This window comes from Rhododendron vialii, chromosome 9a (genome assembly GCF_030253575.1).
Source record: "Rhododendron vialii isolate Sample 1 chromosome 9a, ASM3025357v1".
In the NCBI taxonomy this organism is placed as follows: Eukaryota; Viridiplantae; Streptophyta; class Magnoliopsida; order Ericales; family Ericaceae; genus Rhododendron; species Rhododendron vialii.
In genome coordinates this window covers 26,927,365-26,947,770 of record NC_080565.1, presented here as the reverse complement: position 1 = coordinate 26,947,770, position 20,406 = coordinate 26,927,365, and the positions used below count along the sequence as shown (strand labels likewise).

Here is a 20,406-nt window from a genome sequence, read left to right as displayed (position 1 = left end):
TTTGTCTCCTAAAATGTCACAAGATCGAATTACACCAATATAGATGCTAGAAATTTATTCATTGCAAATTCCAGGGCTCCAATATTAATTGAGGTGCGTGCCAGTTAGACCGAACACTCAATTATTAAAAAAAAAACATTCCAACAAAACCTTTCGCTGGTCTAGACCCCACAAAATGAGGAGAGACCCACATGTATTGGAGCTTTACACGAGTATATATGTACATAAATCTCTGTAACATTTGCTTTACAAACACTCATATGATAAATTTTGGAATTGTACACTGGATCAAATCTACTTGAACTCATTATTGGCAAGTTATATGTGTTCCGATCAGATACTTAAAGAAATCCGATCAAACTGATTTTTTGCATACTTGTACAACTCGACGAACTCTACGAAGTGAACGTTTTCGATCGTCGGAGCGGGGCCCCCTCGGCCGGGACAGCACACTGTTGTCCCTTCAGAGCTCGTCGAGTTGTACAAGTATGCAAAAAATCAGTTTGATCGGATATCTTTAAGTGCCTGATCGGAACATATATAACTTGCCAATAATTGGTTCAAGTAGATTTGATCCAGTGTTTTGGATCTATTCTTTTCAAGACAAAAAGGTTTCGATTAGACACTTAATGATATCCGATCGAGCTGATTTTTTTTACATATTTGTTCAACTCGACGAGCTCTACGAAGTGAATATTTCCGATCGTCGGAGCGAGACCGGAGCGGGGCCCCCTCGGCCGGGACAGCAACCCCCCCAAGTCCGTATGCACCAGGGATTTGAATCTTGTTTTGCACCGGCGCGTATAAGTTGGTATATACCGTTGAGAAAATTCAATACCCGAAATTTCATTTTGGCTCAAATATCGATCGGTATCAGTCAATACTAGTACTAGACTATTTTTTAATTTTTTTTTAAATAAATGTAAGTTTTATGCTAAATTGATTGATATGAAAAATAGTAACTCTAATATCGTACCGATATCTCCAATACATACCGTGCCAATAAAAAATTTGATACTCTAACTAAAGATGGGTCCCAAAAGCTTGCTATACGCTTATGGAGTCGGAGACAAAAGTAATGTGATCAAATTAAATTCTTCTCTCTCCCCATCTCCCATTCAATGTCCGTAGTTGTGAGAACCCATTGAGAATTGTCCCACATTGGGCAAAAGAACATGAAACAGAGGCAATATATTAACAAGTGCGAGATAACTCGAAATTAATCTTTTAAGTCTAATGTGATTAAGACTAAAAGTGAAGCAGATACACGGGTTGTTATCATTGTAGGGGTCCGTATGACGGTATGAGTTTCAGGTTTGGAGTCTTTGGAAGGGCCCAGGTGTAGCCCAGGCTAGTGCAGGTTAAGCAAAATGACCATGCTGCCCATGGTAAACTCATTACATGGACCACATTGCCCTTGGGTTGGACGGAGTATCATCTTTTCTCATTTTGTACCTAATTTGGTTTACCTACGGAATGGATGGGTGCATGGAATCACAAATACTTGGCAAAATAAATCTTTGGTTATAGTACACGAAGAGCCCATCAACTATAATCGTTAACTAATCAATACACTTCTATCAAAAAGACTGTCAAGATGAAGGGATCAATGTGGGCATTTTTTTATTATAAATTATAAATGAGTGGGTCAGTATGGGCGATTTTTAAAGGATAGTATCGTCATTTTCCCTTATTCCATTAACAAAATTAGCCAATTTTTGATTTCATATAATTGATGGGGTCTTTATAGGCGGTTTTAAATGTTAAGAGTCTCCGTGAGAAAAAGTGATCGCTGAGGGGGTCTCCTTGTACTTTTACCTAAATATTTTTCATAGTAGGGCAAAACTACATTAATAATTAACCACGTTCATCCATAAAAGGAAAACAGTAATCTCGCAAATTTACATCTTCACCCCCGCATTAAGGATTCATACAAACCACTCACATTAAGTTACAATTACAGCATATTCGCATCAACTGCCCAAAGATCTTTATTCCAATGACCTACCATCATGGTTAGGTAGGCAGATCCCGGTTCGGTTTGAATTGTGAGAGAGGTTTTTGAGAGCATTGATTGGACAGAGAGAGAAAAAAAAAACCTATGCAAAAACATATGTTTTCGCCTTGGGAGTAAAAACTACTCCTAATAAACCAAAATTTGCGATCCTAAAAAAGAACCCCCCATACAAAGAGCTCTTCAAAAAACCAAAGGATATAAAAATAAAAATAAAAATAAAAAGATTTACACTCTAGTATTTGATGAACACACTTCAAATCCTTTTTTCAAAATAGTATTTGTGTAATTTTAACCGTTGAAAGATAAATATTAACAGAAATGATCAGAAGAAAGATTTCCGAGTACATATTTAAACAAAGATGTCTTCTCAACCATCCGATGTACGTGGTTTCGCATACATTTTGCGGTATCCGTATCCATTGGACGTCTTTGAACGCATCTGTGTCTCTGAAAACGTTTCTGTAGCGTTACTGAAATTTTAAAGTGAATTTTTCAAATAAGAGAGTGAAAATTATTTTCCAAAAAAAAAACCTAAACGTAAACAAGAACAAATCAGAAGGTCAAAACTACCCATCAACCCTTGACAAGAAAAGGGTAATATTATATAACAGATCATTATGCGATGGGTAGGCGATGGAGGTTCACGCGCCGCAAAGAGAAGAACGAGATGAGGTCTTTACACACGCGCCGCTCCGTGAGGCCGGCGTGGCGGTCGGAAACCAGCGGGAACCGGCACAGGGGGCAGCTGAACTGCATCTGATCCAGCCACCCGTCGAAGCACCCCTTGTGGAACACGTGGCGGCACCTCAACCTGCGCACCCTCTCCCCCTCCCTCAGCTTCGACAGACAAACCACGCAGTCCGAGCCGGCCGCCGGCTCGCCGTCGCAGCAGTAGTCGTAGGAGAAGATCCGGTTCGCGTTCTTCTGCTCGCCGAGGATGATCAGGCCGGCCAGTTCGGAGGCCACCCCGTCTAAGAGCCCTTCGTCGGGTTCGATTCGGGAGAGACCCATGGAGCGGAGGGCCGTGAGGAGGATGGAGCGGAGGTAAGTCACGCAGCCGGCTAAAACGGCTACCAGGAGGATTGGGATAGATTCTGTCGAACAGTCGGTCACTTGGCCTTGTAAACCCATATATGGAAATAGCTAGGAGTAATATACAGTACCTCTTTGCTGTTCTTTTTGTGTGGGTATAATATATCTACCACTGATATCTATCAATCTATGAGAGAGAGTTTGTGTGAGGAGGAGGAGGAAGAAGTGGTTGGCTATATATTAGTGAAAAGTGATGAAGGGTAGAGAGAGAGAGAGAGGGGAAGGGTGGGGGTTACGTGGAGGAGTGAAGAGAGGACAGGTAAAGGGGGCTCACACTTTTGTGCTTTTCAACATAGAGTAGAGTAGGACTGACTGCAGGGAGTGAAAATTCACTACCCTCAAATACAAAGGCCACACGTGTTGTGTGGACTTGTGGGTCCCACGTTATTTTGATGAAGGGCCAATTATTTTTTTCTATTTCTGTTTTTTTCAACAATATATATATATAATTAAAGTTCATGTTATGTGGCCGTAGATTGTGTTTCGCTAATTAACATAAATACTGATTTTTCAGATAAATATTTATTTTTTAAATTAAATGTAATGTATCGTAAAATAAAAAATAAAAATTTTAACGGAACGAAACCTTACCTACATAATCATAGAAAAAAGGCCAAAAAAGTGATTGTCACTGGAAATGTGCGACATTATTTGTTTTGGTTACTATTATTACTACTAAACAGCAAATAGCCTGGAAAAGAGAACATTTGGCCAGGTACCATGTGCAAGAGAGAGAGACAGATTGGGATTTTTGCCACGATGCTCGGCAACAAGTACTACTACTAAAAAGAAATGAATTTGAAACACAGAACAATACCGAAGTACAGACTCTGGGATTGTCCCAGTGTTAAGCGCAAATGACTGATTTTGAAAGTATTTCTCTTGATTAGGGGTTTGATTTCTCATCGGGTGAATACCCTAATAGTAAATGGAAAACCGTGACTGGTGTGACCGCGCTAGTTCTCCCAAAAATTAGATTGTACAATCAGGTCTAATTATGACTCGACTGTAAGATTATTTCTCGATTATAAAATAAAATAAAAAAATACCGAGGTATGTGGTTCAATAATACGTACCAATGAAGATTTGCGAATCCACCAAACACCCTCTTAAATGGCTACAAAATGCTCCCAGTACTCGACAACAACTTGCACTTTTTTAATTATATATATAAACCGATCTAGCATAATCCACCGATTAATTGTTCGTGGTTATCCGCCTAGTTGATAAGAGCGTCATCAAACAAATTAAGGATTGGGTCAGAGATTCAAAGCCACAGAATTAGGCGTCGGCTGTCTCTCAACATTGTAGCTTTAACCGTCATTGTCACTTTTACCCCAACGCCAACAAAACATTCTTTCAGAAGAATTTATAATTTAATGACCTCATAATAATATCGAGTAGAGCATTATTTCACGCTCTCATAACAGTATATGAGAAATGAGAGATTCAAGCCTTAGAATTAGGGGTATGCTCTCTCTCAACATTGTTGGTTTAATCGTTATTGTCACTTTACCCCAACGCCAACAGAATTCTTTCAGAAGAACGTAATGATTTAATCACCTCATAATATCGAGTAGAGCATTATTCACGCTCTCACAACAATACATGAGAAATGACATCCTCATTAAAATAAATAAATTACTCCCTCCGTCCCTTTTTTAGGGTCCAGTATTTTATTTTGGACTGTCCCTTAATAAATGTCTATTTTATAAAGTTAGTAGGTAAAAGTTGGTAAATTTTTTCATTTTGCCCGTAAAAATATATTCTATATTGAAAAGTTAGTGGGTAAAAGTGTAATGATGATATCTTTGTAAATGGTAAGTCGGGAAAGTACATGTAAAAGTTGATGTGAAAAGTATAATGATGATATTTTCTAAAACCCTGTTCGTTTAAGGATTTTGGATTTTGGATTCTAATTACTATCCTATTTTTCTTCAATCATTACTCCCATCTCTCTCTCTCTCTCTCTCTCTCTCTCTCTCTCATGTTACCCCTATTTTCAATCATTACTTTATTTCTCTCTACACTTATTACCTACAAATTCAAATCTAAAATCTCAAAACGAACGGGATCTTAATAACTTAGAGACACTTAAAAATGGGAATAATTTAAAATCCTGCATGCTTAGGTGAACCAATTAAGTCTCAAAAACATTTGACAACAAGAAAGTTGAATATACGTATGATCAAAAAAGAAAGTTGAATTATAACGTGTGATAAGCAAAAGGGAAAGAATTTAATAATAAGGACGGTGGGATCAACAAACCAAGAAAGGAAAACTCAGCAACTATATGTGGAAGGCTAGAATCTTCTCCCATTAATTTATATTAAAAAAATAAATGTCACAGTCTGACTCCTAGTAATTTGTAAACTATTCAATTGTTAATATGAGATGAATTTTTTAAAGATGGAGTATTATAAAGTTCAATAGAAGGATCGAGACTGAATACTTGGCTTAAAATAACGATGATAAGGACAATGATAAAGAACTACCACTAATAAGTAGGAGTATGACTTTGAGGAGGACCAACAGTTTTCTTTTACCATTCGGGTGTTTAGATCAGCTTATGCATATCTCGATTAATTTTGAAGACCAAATTCACCGTCCATTGAATCGGGGGCTCTATCTTGGGCTTGAAATTTGGAAGCCCAAGGCGACGGTCTCTTGGACCTCACCTTATAGGCAAGCCTGTGTATAGTACCTATGAAATTTCGAACCTCAAACCTTAGCCCGAAGCAAACGAATCACTTGGGGTTTGACGAGGACCAAGTGTTAATCCGAGCAAACCAGAGGAGTCAAGTTGCTTCTATTGACCAAAGAGAGACAAGAAATGGACCGGCACCATCCCAATCCTTTCACAACTAAATTACTAGTATTATTCTTGAACATAAGAAAAATGAATGCTCAGACCAAGGGAAATAAAGAAATGCAAAGTACCTGCCGACGAGCACAGATCTTTTGCTTTGTGCTTTCTCAAGTGTACGAAGCTTGCTCAATCCTCAATGGCCCAGTATAAGAAAATGGCCAATGGGTGTTTGCCTGATTGATACCATGAGGCATCTTCATTTATGTTAGTGTGTTCCAAACTGTTCACATCGTAAATCTCGCAGAGAACGATATTCAGTAAGTCGTAAATCTCACAAAGAACGATATCCGGTAAGAAAATCAATTCAACCCGTCATTAGTAGATAATGAACAACCCGTTTATGATGCATGGTTGAAGTTCACAATTATAATTTTTTTCCTATTTTGTAAAACAAAACACGGTCTGTTAAGGTACTCGTTGATGTCCTTTTACACCGGTTTTTCACAGGAACATTGTATGAGTAGCTTACAAGATTTACAAGATAAACAATTCGAATCATTATTATTGCTCGAGAATAGACAAATAAGAGTTCGGATGAGTGTGTTACTGTGTAGCTCAACCCAGTTCAATTCTGTTTTCGGTAACAATTACTACAGCGTCATCTACATACAGGTCACAACTTCGTGCTGATGACATATCATGCTCGAGGAATGCTATTTAGGCAGAGAGAAGGGCCAAGAGGAACATGAAATCAGTAAATCAGGGCCAAGGTGGATGGGTTTCTGGTTCAACCGCGGTGTAGACCAAGCCATTTTCCATGATGATCCTACTACACAACTAAACTTTCTATGGAACTGCAGCAACAACACTCGTGAAACTCAAAACTGGACCGGGGAGTTGTTATGTAAAATGCTGTAGAAATTAACAAATCTCAACTTTCCCTACTCATACGGTCACACCCCCAAACCACTGAACTGTGTATCCAACACAAACGGCAAAAAACAGAGAAAAAATTAATTCAAGTTAGCGTGTACTTAATTCCAGACCCAAGAGGAATTTTCCCTTCGCCGGGAGATCATATCATTAGCTACAAAGGACAATAGGGAAGACTGGAAACATCAAAATGATTGGATTGTCTCGGGCTCACGGCTGATAAATAGGACATCAAACCTACTTGGCATGACTTGAATGTACACTATTTTCAAAAAGGAACACAACATAGCTAGGACAAACACCCTTTCACCCCTATATCTAACAACATAATTTACGCAATTTCCCCAACGGCGAATATAGTTTGTGCTATTATACAATATCACCAAGCCGAAACTGCACATGGAACCGCTCAAGAAGCAGCTTCTTTCGCAGCTTCTCCTTCTCTCTTCAGTAATTCCTGCACATCACAAAGAGATAATTTCGACACTCGTGTAATTAGTTTTGTCCAGCTATGTACTTTTAACAAAGGGAAAATGACGGCTCAGTACGTATTTTAATAATTAATACATGTCAAGGACATGCTAAGAACATTTGTTAAATACTGAAAATGTCCTTGGCGGGTATTAATTATCAAAACACGTCCTTAGCCGTCATTTTCCCTTTAACAAAAGATCAGATGGAGAGTACCAGTTTAGTGGTGGTAATGGACAGGCGCTGTCTTTCTTTCTTCTCCCGTTGGCACTCTCCGCACCAGCTGGAGAAATCTTTCTGATATTTTCTCAGCTCTCTGAAGACAGAACTGAAGAGAAAATTGTGGAAATGCAACATGAGCAAACAAGAAACAGCATTAAACAAACTCCATCCAGCCTCTATTCTTGGTCGTTTTGGGGAATTCTAACATTTTAAGCAGACACAGGTAGCAATTGCATTCAAATTCAAATCTTTAAAGGCATTTATTAAATGCCCCTTTGAGCCAGCAGTTCTTTCCTGGCCCCTAGTACGGAATATTTATTTTTGGTTTTTGATCAAATTTCCGGTCCCCAATATTGTGCAGGATTATTTGTTAGTCATTAGGTTGGTTAGGCTTGCTACCCCAACCTCATCCGTCATCAGATGTGTTTCCATACTTTCTCCTGTGGAAGTGTTCGCAGGTTTGGAGAACATCTCGGTGTTAAATTACTTTTAATAGTAAAAGACAAACTGCCGCTTCTTAATCAACAAGTTACCAAGAATGAATTTGAGGCACTGGTATACCTTCTGCACCATAGCAGCAAGTTGATCCTATGACCAGATGTTGTGGCTCTAGCACCATGCCTATGGCGACCACGGTGAAGAACTGCACGCCCCGGCACATGTGAATAATCAAAGATTTCCTATGAATGCACCAGAGAACTCCATCAATTAAGTCTTCAGCCACTTAAAAAGACTATCTGCAGGAAACTATAATATGCTGAAGTTTGTATTGTATATTACAGAGTTTATGTTTCTTCAAAAATTCACTGCTGATAGATTCCAAATATAAAATTGAAAAAGCATATCATTACCATTAACTACACAGTTTTCAGGACTAGTGCAAAAATTAACAGCAGAGCAATATGTTGTATATGTCTACCACAAAGTTGAGACTTGAGAGGACTGGCAAATAGCTACAAGCACAAGGGTAAAATGGTTGGCAATGGCAACGTCTTCATTTCATGATTGAAAGCCAGTTTCATCAGGAGTGCTACAACTGTGAGTTAGGTGAAGAGGAAATTTGAGATCCTTGGATCAAATGCCAAGACCACACTTTAGAGTTTCTCCTGCTCAACTTAAGAAGATAAAGAGTAATTAAAGACTAGCTTGGTCATTGTAGTATTGACCGAGCCTAGTCATTGATGTTATGGATAAAAATATTGGCTTTAAAGATGACATTTTGTGAAGTAACTAGATCTTCAACCAGCTGGTTGGAAAATCTGTACTTATGACTCTTATTGAAAAAACAAAGACCATATAACTAGTGAATTTAAATACATGCCAAATGAAAATTTTTGCTAAAGATGATGAATCAGTTGAAGTCAAATATCACTACCTTAATTTACAACATACCTCAGACTGAGTTTCTGTATTTACATGTTTTTCACATCTGATGCCCCGGAAGAACAATTCTCCACCAGAAAATTGCTTACCCAAACAAACATTTATAGTAACTTCTGAGTCATCCACGTGGAAACCTATAAAGATAAAATGGTTCAGATTCTCCAGCCAAAAAAATTGCCATCATTTCCATGTTGAGAATTAGGAACACACAAAAAAAAAAAAAAAAAAAACGACGACGACGACAGTATTGTTACATGCCTGAGAATATAGAACTGACAAAATGCTAACTTAAAATCAAAGGGAAAAAGTATGGACTAATGAAACAAAAAAGGTATCCATTTGCAGCACAGTCCAACAGGCACCTAGATAAATAAGCAGTTAAGTTGAAAACAGGTGGCAAGGTGCCAACCAAGAACATGATATTCCCTTGCTGAAGCATGACAAGAACGACAATTTACTACCGACATTTCAACCAGGAGGGAAACCAAAAGAAGAAAAAAAGTTGCACAAAATGCTTCCTTGACAAAAGGTTGGTATTTTCCTTTCAAAGGTAATTAATATGCATAAGAAAATACTATACATAGCAACTTTCAAAACAATTATAAATGCAAAGTGGTGTAGAAACTAACAGTACATTGTCCAGCCACCATAATAGTTACTGATCTCACAGTAAACCTTTGAGCAAAAACTGCAACTCTCATTACTCAACAATCATCCATCATAATTCATAAGAAAAAAAGCTTTCCTTAGCTTTAATGGGAGCCTAATATTACATTTGATACCCCCATATGTCCTGTGAGGGAATCCTAGTATGTCCAGAGCGTGTTCTAGAATGTCCAAATGCAAAACATTGAGTAAAATAGGACACTGCTGTCTCAACTTGTGCCTGGAGAGTGTTGGTCTCCGACACCAGTACATTATGTTCAACAAGGTGTCTGTGCTTCATATTCTCTCACCGCAATTGACTTCGCATTGGAGTGCCCTCTGCCGACCACTTGCTTAGTGACCTCTTTTGCTCGGGTAATCTTCCTCGCCCAGCGTCTCTTTTCAGAAGTCTGTATTTTTCTAGTTGCCATACTAATTACCAAGCAAAGTCAAATTCTAGTTCTAAAGTCCAAAACAAGGTCACCCGAATTTACATATTGAACACCATTACAAGGTGAAAGGTGTGCACAACTTCGACCGCTTTTACGTAGTGGTTTGCTCATGCTCTCAACTAATGGTATCCTTAAGTGAGAGATCCTCAGGCATTTGTAACTTACAAGAAAAGCACTAAACCTATAGGAATCGGCTGTTGTTATTCAGTTTTCCATACTGAGGGTAACTCGGCAGTTGACACTGATCGAAGTATATAATTCCCCATCATATAAATCCCTAAAGAAGGTTGAACATATGTCAATATTTTGTGCATTTCAATCCACAGAACTAAAGAAATCGGTAATCGCAAAAGAATGTGTTGCTCTATGCACTCTGAGTTCTGGTAGGGGTGAAGTAGCAAACTCAAGTCCACAATAGAAGTCCAAAATCCATTCTTTTCAAACATAAAACTGACAAACAACATGCCTATTTCACCAATAAATGAGAAATTTAACAATTGCAACTTGATACTCAATATATTTTTGACTTGACTTTGAGAGGCTTTAATCAAGTGCTAGATGGGGGGGGGTGGGGGGTTGTGTTCACGGGGAGTTCTCCATAAAACAATAATGTGAAACAACATATGCAGCACAAAAGAAAGTTGGCCGAGTTTTCCACTTAAAGCATCACCCACCAAGATCAACATCCCTATCCAGTCCATACTCAACAACAAAACCATGGTGAGAATCTAGTGTGGATCCGCCAACTTCAGGAAAGAAAACTGCAAGAGATATATCAGATTAGATAGAGAATAAAAATTGTTTTGGGAATATCCCATCCATCATGCAGCTTTAGTATTTGCAATTTTCAAACCAACTATTCAATTACCTACCTCTAGACATAGGGCGTACGAAGTCTTCCATCAACTTGTCAAGCATGGTTTCAAGGCCAAAGTCATCAAGAACGGCACCATGCTTATTCATTGTATTTGGTCGCATAATTCTGAATTTTGTCTCATGAACCCACTTTTCGAAATTTTCTACCTAAGCAATCAGAACCTGGTAAGAAACATAAAAGCTAAACTACAAGGACAGACTGAAATTAACATGAATAGCAAAGCTAGGTGATACCTCAGCTAGCAATAATTCACAGAAATGTGGCTGAAGCATCTCAAATGCAAAAACTCCTGGAGAGGGTTCAGTCATTATACTTCTAAAACTCTCCTCTGTACACTCATTGACTGCCTTGAGAAACGAGGGTACAAAGAAGTTTGCAGCATGCATAGTGTATAGCTCCCTATGTAGAGGCTGCAAAGATGAGAAAAAATGAAAAGGAAGAAGATAAACACAAACAAAAAGGAATAAAGTCTGCAGAGAAAAAGGAAAACAAGAGAAAAATACGAGCAAATAGTATGAGATCTAGTTCTCATATTGCTCAAGGACACTATTTCCATGGGATCTTCTGCTTTTCTTTTTTCCTCAAAATGCCACCATATTCAAGCACTTACCAAAAGGCAAAAACAGCCATACACCTTGACGCTCCAATGACCAAAAGATCTGAAAATTGTTCACACCCAACCCATCCACAACCACCCAAGAGAAAAACCTCACTACCCAAAACCAACTGCACAAAATCAGTCAAAGAATTTATCTTGAGCACAGAATTAGACACGTCCACACCTTCAATGGATTCACATCATGCACAAAGAAGCCAAACAACATGCTTCCTCCTCTTCGTCTCTCTCATTCTCTTTTTCAAGGAGACATCTCACACTTCTAGGAAACACCCTCCACGATACAAAGAGCAGCTAAAATTACTCCCCAAGTTACTAGCAACTTAGTTACGAAGGAGATTATTAACAAACTCTCCATTATGCTTACAAATAGCATGCCAATTCAAAATTATGCAACATCTCATCCAATTATCCAAGTTGCCGACCAATCAAAAAACACCTGAAAAGGTGCATTAGGGACCCAAATCCCTCACCAAGGAAAGGACAACTTTTGCCATGTGATAGCTGAATAAAAGGACCTCACCTTAAATTGGTCCAATTAGATAGCATCCATCTAACAACAACCTCTCTTTCTCCAACTTAAAAAATAAAAGTTCCTAAGAGGCTCAAAAAATGCATCCAACTAAATTTTGCAAACTTGTTTCCAATCCAACGAAAACCCGTTGCTAAAGAAAATTAAGAAATAGATCAATAAGATAACATATGCAAAAAAAGCACAGTGGAGAGGTATTACGATTCAAACACAACTGCTGGGAGAGATGCACATCCCTCTAAGTCACCTCCCATTTCCTTCCACAAATCTAAGGTACTAAAAAACTATCTCAACAACTCCAATTACCTTTCGGTAACCTTCCGCATGAGATAAAGATACCTAGTTAGAAGAACAATCACCCCAAGAGTACCATATTAGAGAGCACCACCCTCCTCCAATATCCATCCGACTCAGAAGGATAACGCCAACGCCATATACCAAACAAAGTTTGATAAAAGAAATAAATGCTCAATATTCGAATGGGGCGGTTCCGGGGACACCTAAAAAACATTTAAAAAAGCACCCCAAATCTCAATCTCATAATTCCCGATTGAAATTTGATAATCCGAGCCGCTCAATGTGTTCAGAACGTGATTTTAAGATTACCAATGGGAAATCGGCAAAACAAAATTACCGGAAAGGGCTTCATCCGAATAGTTTTTTATTCAATAAAAAAACTGTTCGAATGAAGCCTCTCCTGGTCTTTTTTTTTTTTTCCCCTGATTTTTTGCGAGTACCTTTGAAATCACATTCTGATTACATTGAACGGCTCTAATCATCAAATTTCAATCGGGAACTTTGGGGTGTTTTTTAAGGTGTCCCCGGAACCCCCCCGATACTCGAATGCCTAAATCCCTCCTTCTTAAAAGAGTACAAACCATCTTTCAATCCACTAGATAAATTCGAACTCCTCTCCCAATGCTCCCCTTAGAAAATCCAGCTTCAAGTTGTCAAGTCTTTTTGACACACTACCAGAGATAGAGAATAAAGACATTGGGAAAGCGAAAGCGTTCAAATCACTTTTTCCTTCTGCTAATTAGTCATGTCAGTCCATGGGTCATAACCGTTATAGTTTATAGCACCCTCTAAATTCTTCAATTCCGAGCTCAATAAGACACTTGTCCTCCCATTAGTTCGACTACGGCCTTCACAAACTCCCTTACATCTAGTTTAAATCGTTCAATTCCCCACAACCTTTACCAGCTCTTGATCGCAGCCATCACAAGACTCCCCCTAACAAAGCTAAACGTCAAATCCAAACTGAGCCAACAGCCAGAATTTTACAAACTAATATGAAGCCTGACTGACATGGGAAAGAAAAATACCCAATCTCCATATTGCAGTACATTTTATGTTGCAAAAAGGCCCCAAATTTGTGACCCTAAATGACATTTATCCATCCGGTTGCCATATGGCTTATGCCTTTTTTACAACCCTCTACCTTTTTGTGCGTACCAAACTTTGCATACATGTGAGCATTCTCGACTCTAAACACCTCCCTGGCACAAACATAATAAATATGGCTCCCACAAATGGAAGTATGAACCCATTCTCTTTACGTACTGTCAGAAAGACCACCTCACTCCAATATACACCTCATCTCTCAGTAGCAGCCAACGCCCTTTTTTCCTCTCTATGTAATGTGCTAAAGACTTCAGCTCATATCCCAAATCCTAGCAGCTAGAGGAGAAACAGAAGTTTCATTGAGGCGTAAAACCTCCCTTGGCCTGTCATAACCAAGAATGGGCACTTCTGGCTGAAGCCCCAAGAACACTCGATGAAAGAAATGGATGGAGAAACAGAACCTACTCATCACTCATGACTACTCAAACTCCAACTATCTAAAGAACAAGGGCCCTTAGTTTTAATTGGCCACTATGTGCTCCCCACAAACGACCAGATGCATTCTCTATGAGGAATGGGGCATTAATCTTCCTCACTCGCTATATGAGATACTTTGGCCCAAAAGACAACCCAATTCCTTTATTTCAAAAGCTGGTCCATCCAAAAGAAGTGGTTGATGGATTCATAATTGTATTACACCAGTTATACACCACTAACTTCCTTGTTTACTTGATCATCAAGGAAAGAAACTGTAAACAATCGCAGTTTAGTTCACATGCACAAGAACTATAATTCTTTCCATCGTACATACTCTTAACATTCTTTCACGCAGAGAAGAGCACCCAAGTGTATAGAGATGTTTAAAGTGATATTGCAGTCCATTACAGAAAAATCATGCTGATTGGAGTGAACCCAGGACCGCTAGGAGGTTTCTCCACTCTAGCCTCATTCGATTCTCATCGACAATGGGAAATCAGATGATAAAACAAATAAAGCAATCAAATTTTGTCCCATGAACAAGAAAAATATTTAGATAAATATCCTACAAAACCATCATAGTAGTCCCAAGTAGAATGAACAACTAAATGGAAAATAACCACAAAAGATACCTGGTAATTTGATATAATCTTCTGCCGGTATTCTCTGTGCTTCTGAACCTGTTAAAATGGAGTGCAAATCTATCAAGAATTGTTTGGCCGGGGAGATAACAAGTAGATGTAGTTCTGAAAATTTGTTAAGAGAAGCATGCCTTGCCTGTAAACCATGCACCCATGAAGAAAGCAAAGTACGCAAGGAGTCTCAATGAGAACAACGGTACTTAGTATTGATTTGAGTAAATCCAGGTACTATAAAATGCGCACACGCACACGTGTGTGTCACTAGCTGACTAGCAACATAGGCCAGCCATAAACATGTTCAACCCTAATATGTTGTCCTTCGAACACAGCATTGTAAATGTCCATCACACCCAAAGAGGGTCTTCAGGATGCTGTTTACAGTTTTAGTTTCTAGTTGGGCCTCCATCAGAAAACTAGTGACACACAACAAGGTTGAATTTAAGCACCGTTCATCATGAATATGAGAGGTAGATACGAACTAGAAACTACTAAGAGTTAGGTTTAAAATATCTGAGTATCAGAGGAGGGTGAGGGTGAGGGTGAGGGTGAGGGTGAGGGTGAGGGGGCTATGGACCAATACTACTTGTTAAGCATACATGATGTCAAGACTTCCATTTCACAGTTAGTAGCAGCGATGATTAGAAAGTTAAGCCAGCCTATGTAACCTACCATAACACTCTGGAAAAAACCCAAGTAATACAAACCCTAACTTGGCAAGTCAAAACTCAAAGAAACCAGAATGCTCACATTTTTTTTCCGAAAAATTAAAAAATCTACAAGTTCACCTGTTTGTTAGTTTGTCATACATTGGTGCCAATATGTAATTATCAAGGATACTGAATTGAAAATAGTGCTTACAGCTGCGTCCAGCACAAACGGTTTTTTTCTCCCTGAAAAGTTCATTTTAAACTCACGCCATGCCCTGCTATATCACTACTTTCCAACATAGAGGGCAGAGGGTATTTCTAGAACAAATGCAGAACAACCTATTGTTCAGAATCCATACCACTACACATCCAACTGCCAAACAGTCATTAGAATCAATGTTTTCAAAGGCCATTCTGGGCTCGCCTCGAGGCAAGGCACAGCAAAAATGCCTCTAGGTGTTGATTTTTAGGCAAAGAACCACAAAAGCGTTCACCCATCTGTCGGAGGCATACATCGGCGTACTCTTTTCAGGCCCAGATGACGGAGGCGAACACCTTAGACAGTTGGTTCTTTTTCTTGTTGTAAGGAAAGAGTCGGTTCATTTAAAGATGTTAGTAACTACGTTTTTATGCCTTAACATGCTTCTTCTTCTTTTTTGTGAATTCTACCAACTATTTTCTTGCTTTTTTCAGACACCTTTGAATGCCGTGTTTTTAGTTAATTTTAATTTTTAGAAATAAAAACTTCAAAGGCTTATGCCTCAATGCCTTGAAGCTTATGCCTCACCTCATGAGAAGTCTATAGCCTCGTCTTGCACTTTCGCCTCTGAAAACTTTGATTAGAATTCCGAAAAATCGAATCGACTTCCAAGAATCACACAAAGTAGAAAATGACACTTTTCATTTTCACAAAATCCTCGTCCATCACAAAAAGTCCAACACGGAGGAAATCTTCCCAACAAATAACCGACTGATCTATTTGGCAGCTCAGGAAAAGTGGCTCGAGAGAAAAGGGGGGGAAAAACAAAGGTTTAACTTTGTGTTACTAGGGAACATGAATACCCCACCAAATAACATACTGGATCAAACAAACGTTCCGAAATATGATACACCCTGTTTCAAAAGGGTGAATTTAGCAACCTAAAGTGATCCCAAAATGATGTATGGACAAAAGAAAACCAATAAATAAAACCTTGTATATAGTAGAGTTATTGCAAGCGAAGGTGATTCAAAGTAATAATTACAGAAAACAAACTAAATCCTGGATACGGTGTTGTTTTGGCAGCATAATCAGTCCTTATGCGTCATGAATTAGGGCATGTGGTGTGCCAAGATCCAGTTCTAGGTAACCTAGGTTCGAATCTAAATTTTCCACTGTTATGTTCCCGTCAGTCACAGCCACTGAACTTAGCTGACTAAAAACCTAAGGTCACATAATCCTTCAAAATACCCTGCACTCCAAAATACCCCGCGCTCCTACTCTCAATCCTCGCACTGCGATCCCCTCTCAATCCTCGCTCTCGAGGATTTCAGTTGTTTGAGATGGATTCAAAGACGCTTTCACGCTCCTGCTCGTGCACGCACATTAGGTGACTTGTCTAAAAACACACCTCAAATGCATTCCCTTTCGTCAGTTTTTCTAACCACCCAATAACAAACACAAATATCCCAACCTTAAAAGAAAAACACAACACACATTTCCACGGGCGTACGTACATACACGTATCTACGGATGTATACTCACTCGAGTACGCTCGCCTTCAGGAGAGTATCGCAGGAGAATCTCCCTCATGTACTGGACCTTAGACTCGCGCGAGACGTTGAGCAAGGTCGGAGGGAGGTAGCGCTCGAGGGAGCTGAAGAGCAGGGGGCTGAACTCCAACTGCAGGTCCTCGTAGCTGTCCGGCTTGTGATCCGTGTTGGGGTTCAGTCTCAGACGATGGGTCGAGTACGAAGGGATGGCCGTCGTAAGGGCACCGTTTCCGTTGCCATTGCCGGCGCCGGTGAGGGTAGCTGAGTGAGTGTCCTTCCTCCTGTCCAAGGCTCCGTCGAGAGACATGGTTCGAGGTGTGGAAAGAGAGAGAGTGGGGGGAGGGAATGGAGAGAGAGAGAGAGAGAGAATGTGGAGGTTATGAAGTCATGATTTTAGAGAGAGAGAGGGAGGGGGGGGGGGGGGGGAGATGGTTGTGTTGATCGAAACTAGGGTTTGGGGAATTCAGGTCCGGTGGTTGAAGGTCAGGGCTTGTTGGTGTCAACTGTACGATGCTGACGTGTGAAGATTTCAATCAAAAAGTCATCCAAATATTTCCCCCTTTTGATCTCATTTAGGCTCCGTTTCGCAACTCAAAATAAGTACTTATTTTTTAAGAAAGTAATTTTAAGCTTTAAAATAATATGTTTACACAAATAATTTTTGGGGAATTTTTAAGCCGGCCCAAAAAATTAGGTTCGGACTTAATTTAGTCCTGCACAATTATTTGTATTTTTTATTCCAATTATGTCCCTTCACGCGCATCAGCCCACGGAACTAGAGCATCTAGTATAGAAAAATTATCCAATGCTCTATGAACATTGGTGCACCATTAAAACATTGTTTAAATTTCAAAAAGTCATATCTTTTGTTGTAGATATTCGTTTTTAAAAAAAATTATATTTTTGGAACCTATTCGACGATATCTATTAAACAAGATCCATATTGAATATGAAATTATGTAAGATTAAAAAAATATCATTTACTATGAGAACTCTCTATGCGAACTATTTTTATGAAAATTGTTTTTATGAGAATTGTCTCTATAAGAAGTGTCTATGATAACTATTTCTATGAGAACTGTTCCTATGAGAATTATCTTTATGAGAACTATTTCGGACAAAAATATCCTTGGCTCAGTGAACTGGTTATGAGAACTGTCAATTCTCATAATCAGTTCTATGAGAATTATGTGAAATGGCTATGTGAATGAAAAATACACAATTCAAATAGTCTCAACACACACTAAACTACACAGTTCTCATAGAAAATACGTAGTTGTCATAGAAAATACACAGTTTTCATGGACAATACTCAATTTTTAAAGAAAATATATAGTTCTCATAGATAGTTGTCATGGACAATACACAGTTCTCATAAAAAATACACAATGGTTCTTATAGACAGTTCTCATAGAAAATACACAATTCTCATAGAAAAATACACGGTTCTCATAGAAAATACACAGTTCTCATAGAAAATACATTGTTCTCATATAAAATACACAATTCTCATATACAGTTCTCACAGAAAATATACAATTCTCATAGAAAATACATAGTTCTCATAGATAAATACACAGTTCTCATAGAGAGTTTTCACAGAAAATACACAATTCTCATAGAAAATACACAGTTCTCATAAATAGTTCTCATAGACAATCATTATGGACAATAACAGTTCTCATGTGAAATGGCTATGTGAACTGAAAAATACATCGTTCAAATAGCCTCACCACACACTAAAATACACAGTTCTCATAGAAAATACATAGCTCTCATAGAAAAATATACAGTTCTCATAGACAATCATCATGGACAAACATAGTTCTCATAGAAAATATATAATTCCTATATAAAATACACAGTTCTCATAGGGAGTTCTTACCGAAAATATACAATTCTCATAAAAAATACACAATTCTCATAGACAGTTCTCATAGAAAAATATACAGTTCTCATAGACAATCATCATGGATAATAACAATTCTCATAGAATAAAACATAATTTTCATAGAAAAAACTCAATTCTCATAAACAGTTCTCATATGAAATGGCTATGTGAATTGAAAAATACACCGTTTAAATAGCCTCACCACACACAGTTCTCATAGAGAGTTCTCATAAAACATACACACACGAACAAGAAATCAAATATAGTTATACTCAACTTCAAACAAAAAAGTAATAAAAAACAAACCAGTGAACTACCAATTCTGATAATCAATTCAATGAGAACTGACTGTTCTCATAAAGAACTAGCTTTGTTTTGTTCGGTTCAAACCAGTGAGATCTTGCTCAATTCAAACCAGTGAGATCTTAACTTTCATTTAACAATTTCTTCCCAAACTGCACCACCAAAGAAAACAACTGAACCTGATCTCGAAATAATCTTCCCCGTCGTCGTTCACTGAACTTCAATTTGAGATATACGATCGCTCAAAACATATACCAGAAAAGGAGAGCTTGGGTGCAACTCTCATGATTGCAGAAATTAAAATCCACGCCATGTTGAAGAAGAAGAATTCGACTGGAAGAGGTAGTTCTCGATCGGCACGACGTTGTATTGAGAGAGGTCGTATGAAAATGAGAGCGATGAACTCGTCGGAGTGGACGTCCTTTGGTGTTGAACTAGATGAACTCGTTGATGTCGACGCGGTCGTCATCGTCACCTGTTAGGAGGGTAACGCAGAAGAAGAAGAATTTGACCGGAAGAGGTGGTGTTTGATTGGCACGATATCGGATTGAGAGAGGCCGTACGAGAATGAGATCTATGAACTCGTCGGGGTCGACGTTGACGTCCTTCGGTGTTGTCGTTGCCATCACCGTTGCAGTTGACCTCGCGGATCATGGCAGAGATCTCGTCGGAGGCTGGATGAAGACGTGTGTGGTCGGATTGAAAAATGGAAAATCGGCAACGGAGAGGGAGAATTTCAGACGAGAGAGAGCGAAGTGGTGTTCTGTTTGGTCCATTGGGGTTATAAAAGTCATTACGAAACACAACTGAACCTATGCAGGTTCGGAAAAAATATTTAGGGTTGGAATGAAACCGAACCTAGAAAACAGGACCGGTCTCTAATTTTCTAATAATTTTTTTATCAATATGGAACTTATTTGATAGATCCCATCAAAATCTTTTATACGATGCAAAAAAAATTAAAAATTATTTTTTATTTACATTATTTTTGAGTTTGAAAATGTGAAATAAGCTGCTTATTTTTTAAGAAAGTTTCTGAAACGGGGCCTTAGTCATTTCACAAAAATCAAAATACTCTAAGGAAAACCTTATCTTTATTCAAATTATTTATTTATTTTTATCTTTACTCGAAAAGATTAGAATTTGGATCATTATTTTTTATTTTTTTAATTCTTAACGTCGAGATGAATCAATAATTTACAAAAATTTAACTAAAAATACTACAAAAAAAATTAAATAAAGACAACAAAAAAAAAACCAACCTAGCCTAGTTTCGCCAAACAGCCCTTATTAGTAGTTTTG

At 38.4% G+C, this 20,406-nt stretch overlaps 3 protein-coding genes across 8 annotated transcripts in view; 1 reads left to right on the top strand and 2 right to left on the bottom strand.

The window, feature by feature from the left end:
* LOC131302081 (DExH-box ATP-dependent RNA helicase DExH5, mitochondrial-like) overlaps positions 1 to 20,406 on the top strand; it is a 116,121-nt gene that overhangs the window by 45,117 nt on the left and 50,598 nt on the right. The window lies entirely within an intron of this gene.
* Positions 1,851 to 3,335, bottom strand: LOC131302090 (E3 ubiquitin-protein ligase RHA2A-like). Its single transcript, XM_058328702.1, has one exon. The coding sequence runs from the start codon at positions 3,146 to 3,148 to the stop codon at positions 2,633 to 2,635; it is 516 nt and encodes a 171-aa protein (XP_058184685.1). The 5' UTR covers positions 3,149 to 3,335; the 3' UTR covers positions 1,851 to 2,632.
* LOC131302088 (2-oxoglutarate and iron-dependent oxygenase domain-containing protein CP2-like) lies at positions 6,916 to 17,370 on the bottom strand. Of its 2 annotated transcripts, none has more exons than XM_058328698.1 (9): positions 16,903 to 17,370; positions 14,503 to 14,550; positions 11,135 to 11,311; positions 10,897 to 11,047; positions 10,699 to 10,785; positions 8,937 to 9,061; positions 8,106 to 8,224; positions 7,539 to 7,650; positions 6,916 to 7,308 (listed from the first exon to the last, which is right to left on the bottom strand). In XM_058328698.1, exons 1-9 carry the CDS (start codon positions 17,215 to 17,217, stop codon positions 7,261 to 7,263), a joined length of 1,182 nt encoding a protein of 393 aa, XP_058184681.1. In that variant the 5' UTR covers positions 17,218 to 17,370; the 3' UTR covers positions 6,916 to 7,260. The 2 variants fall into 2 exon arrangements, with proteins under 2 accessions (XP_058184681.1, XP_058184682.1); XM_058328699.1 differs by having other exon boundaries at positions 7,284 to 7,378; positions 7,521 to 7,650; positions 16,903 to 17,354.

Bases quoted from the DNA above. Each gene is read 5' to 3' on its own strand.
- LOC131302090 (XM_058328702.1), bottom strand. From the start codon at position 3,148: ATGGGTTTACAAGGCCAAGTGACCGACTGTTCGACAGAATCTATCCCA.
- LOC131302088 (XM_058328698.1), bottom strand. From the start codon at position 17,217: ATGTCTCTCGACGGAGCCTTGGACAGGAGGAAGGACACTCACTCAGCT. The intron at 11,048-11,134 runs GTATCACCTAGC...CTGATTGCTTAG, and splicing joins GTGAATTATTGCTAGCTGAG to GTAGAAAATTTCGAAAAGTG. The intron at 7,309-7,538 runs GTACTCTCCATC...TGTGATGTGCAG, and splicing joins CCATTACCACCACTAAACTG to GAATTACTGAAGAGAGAAGG.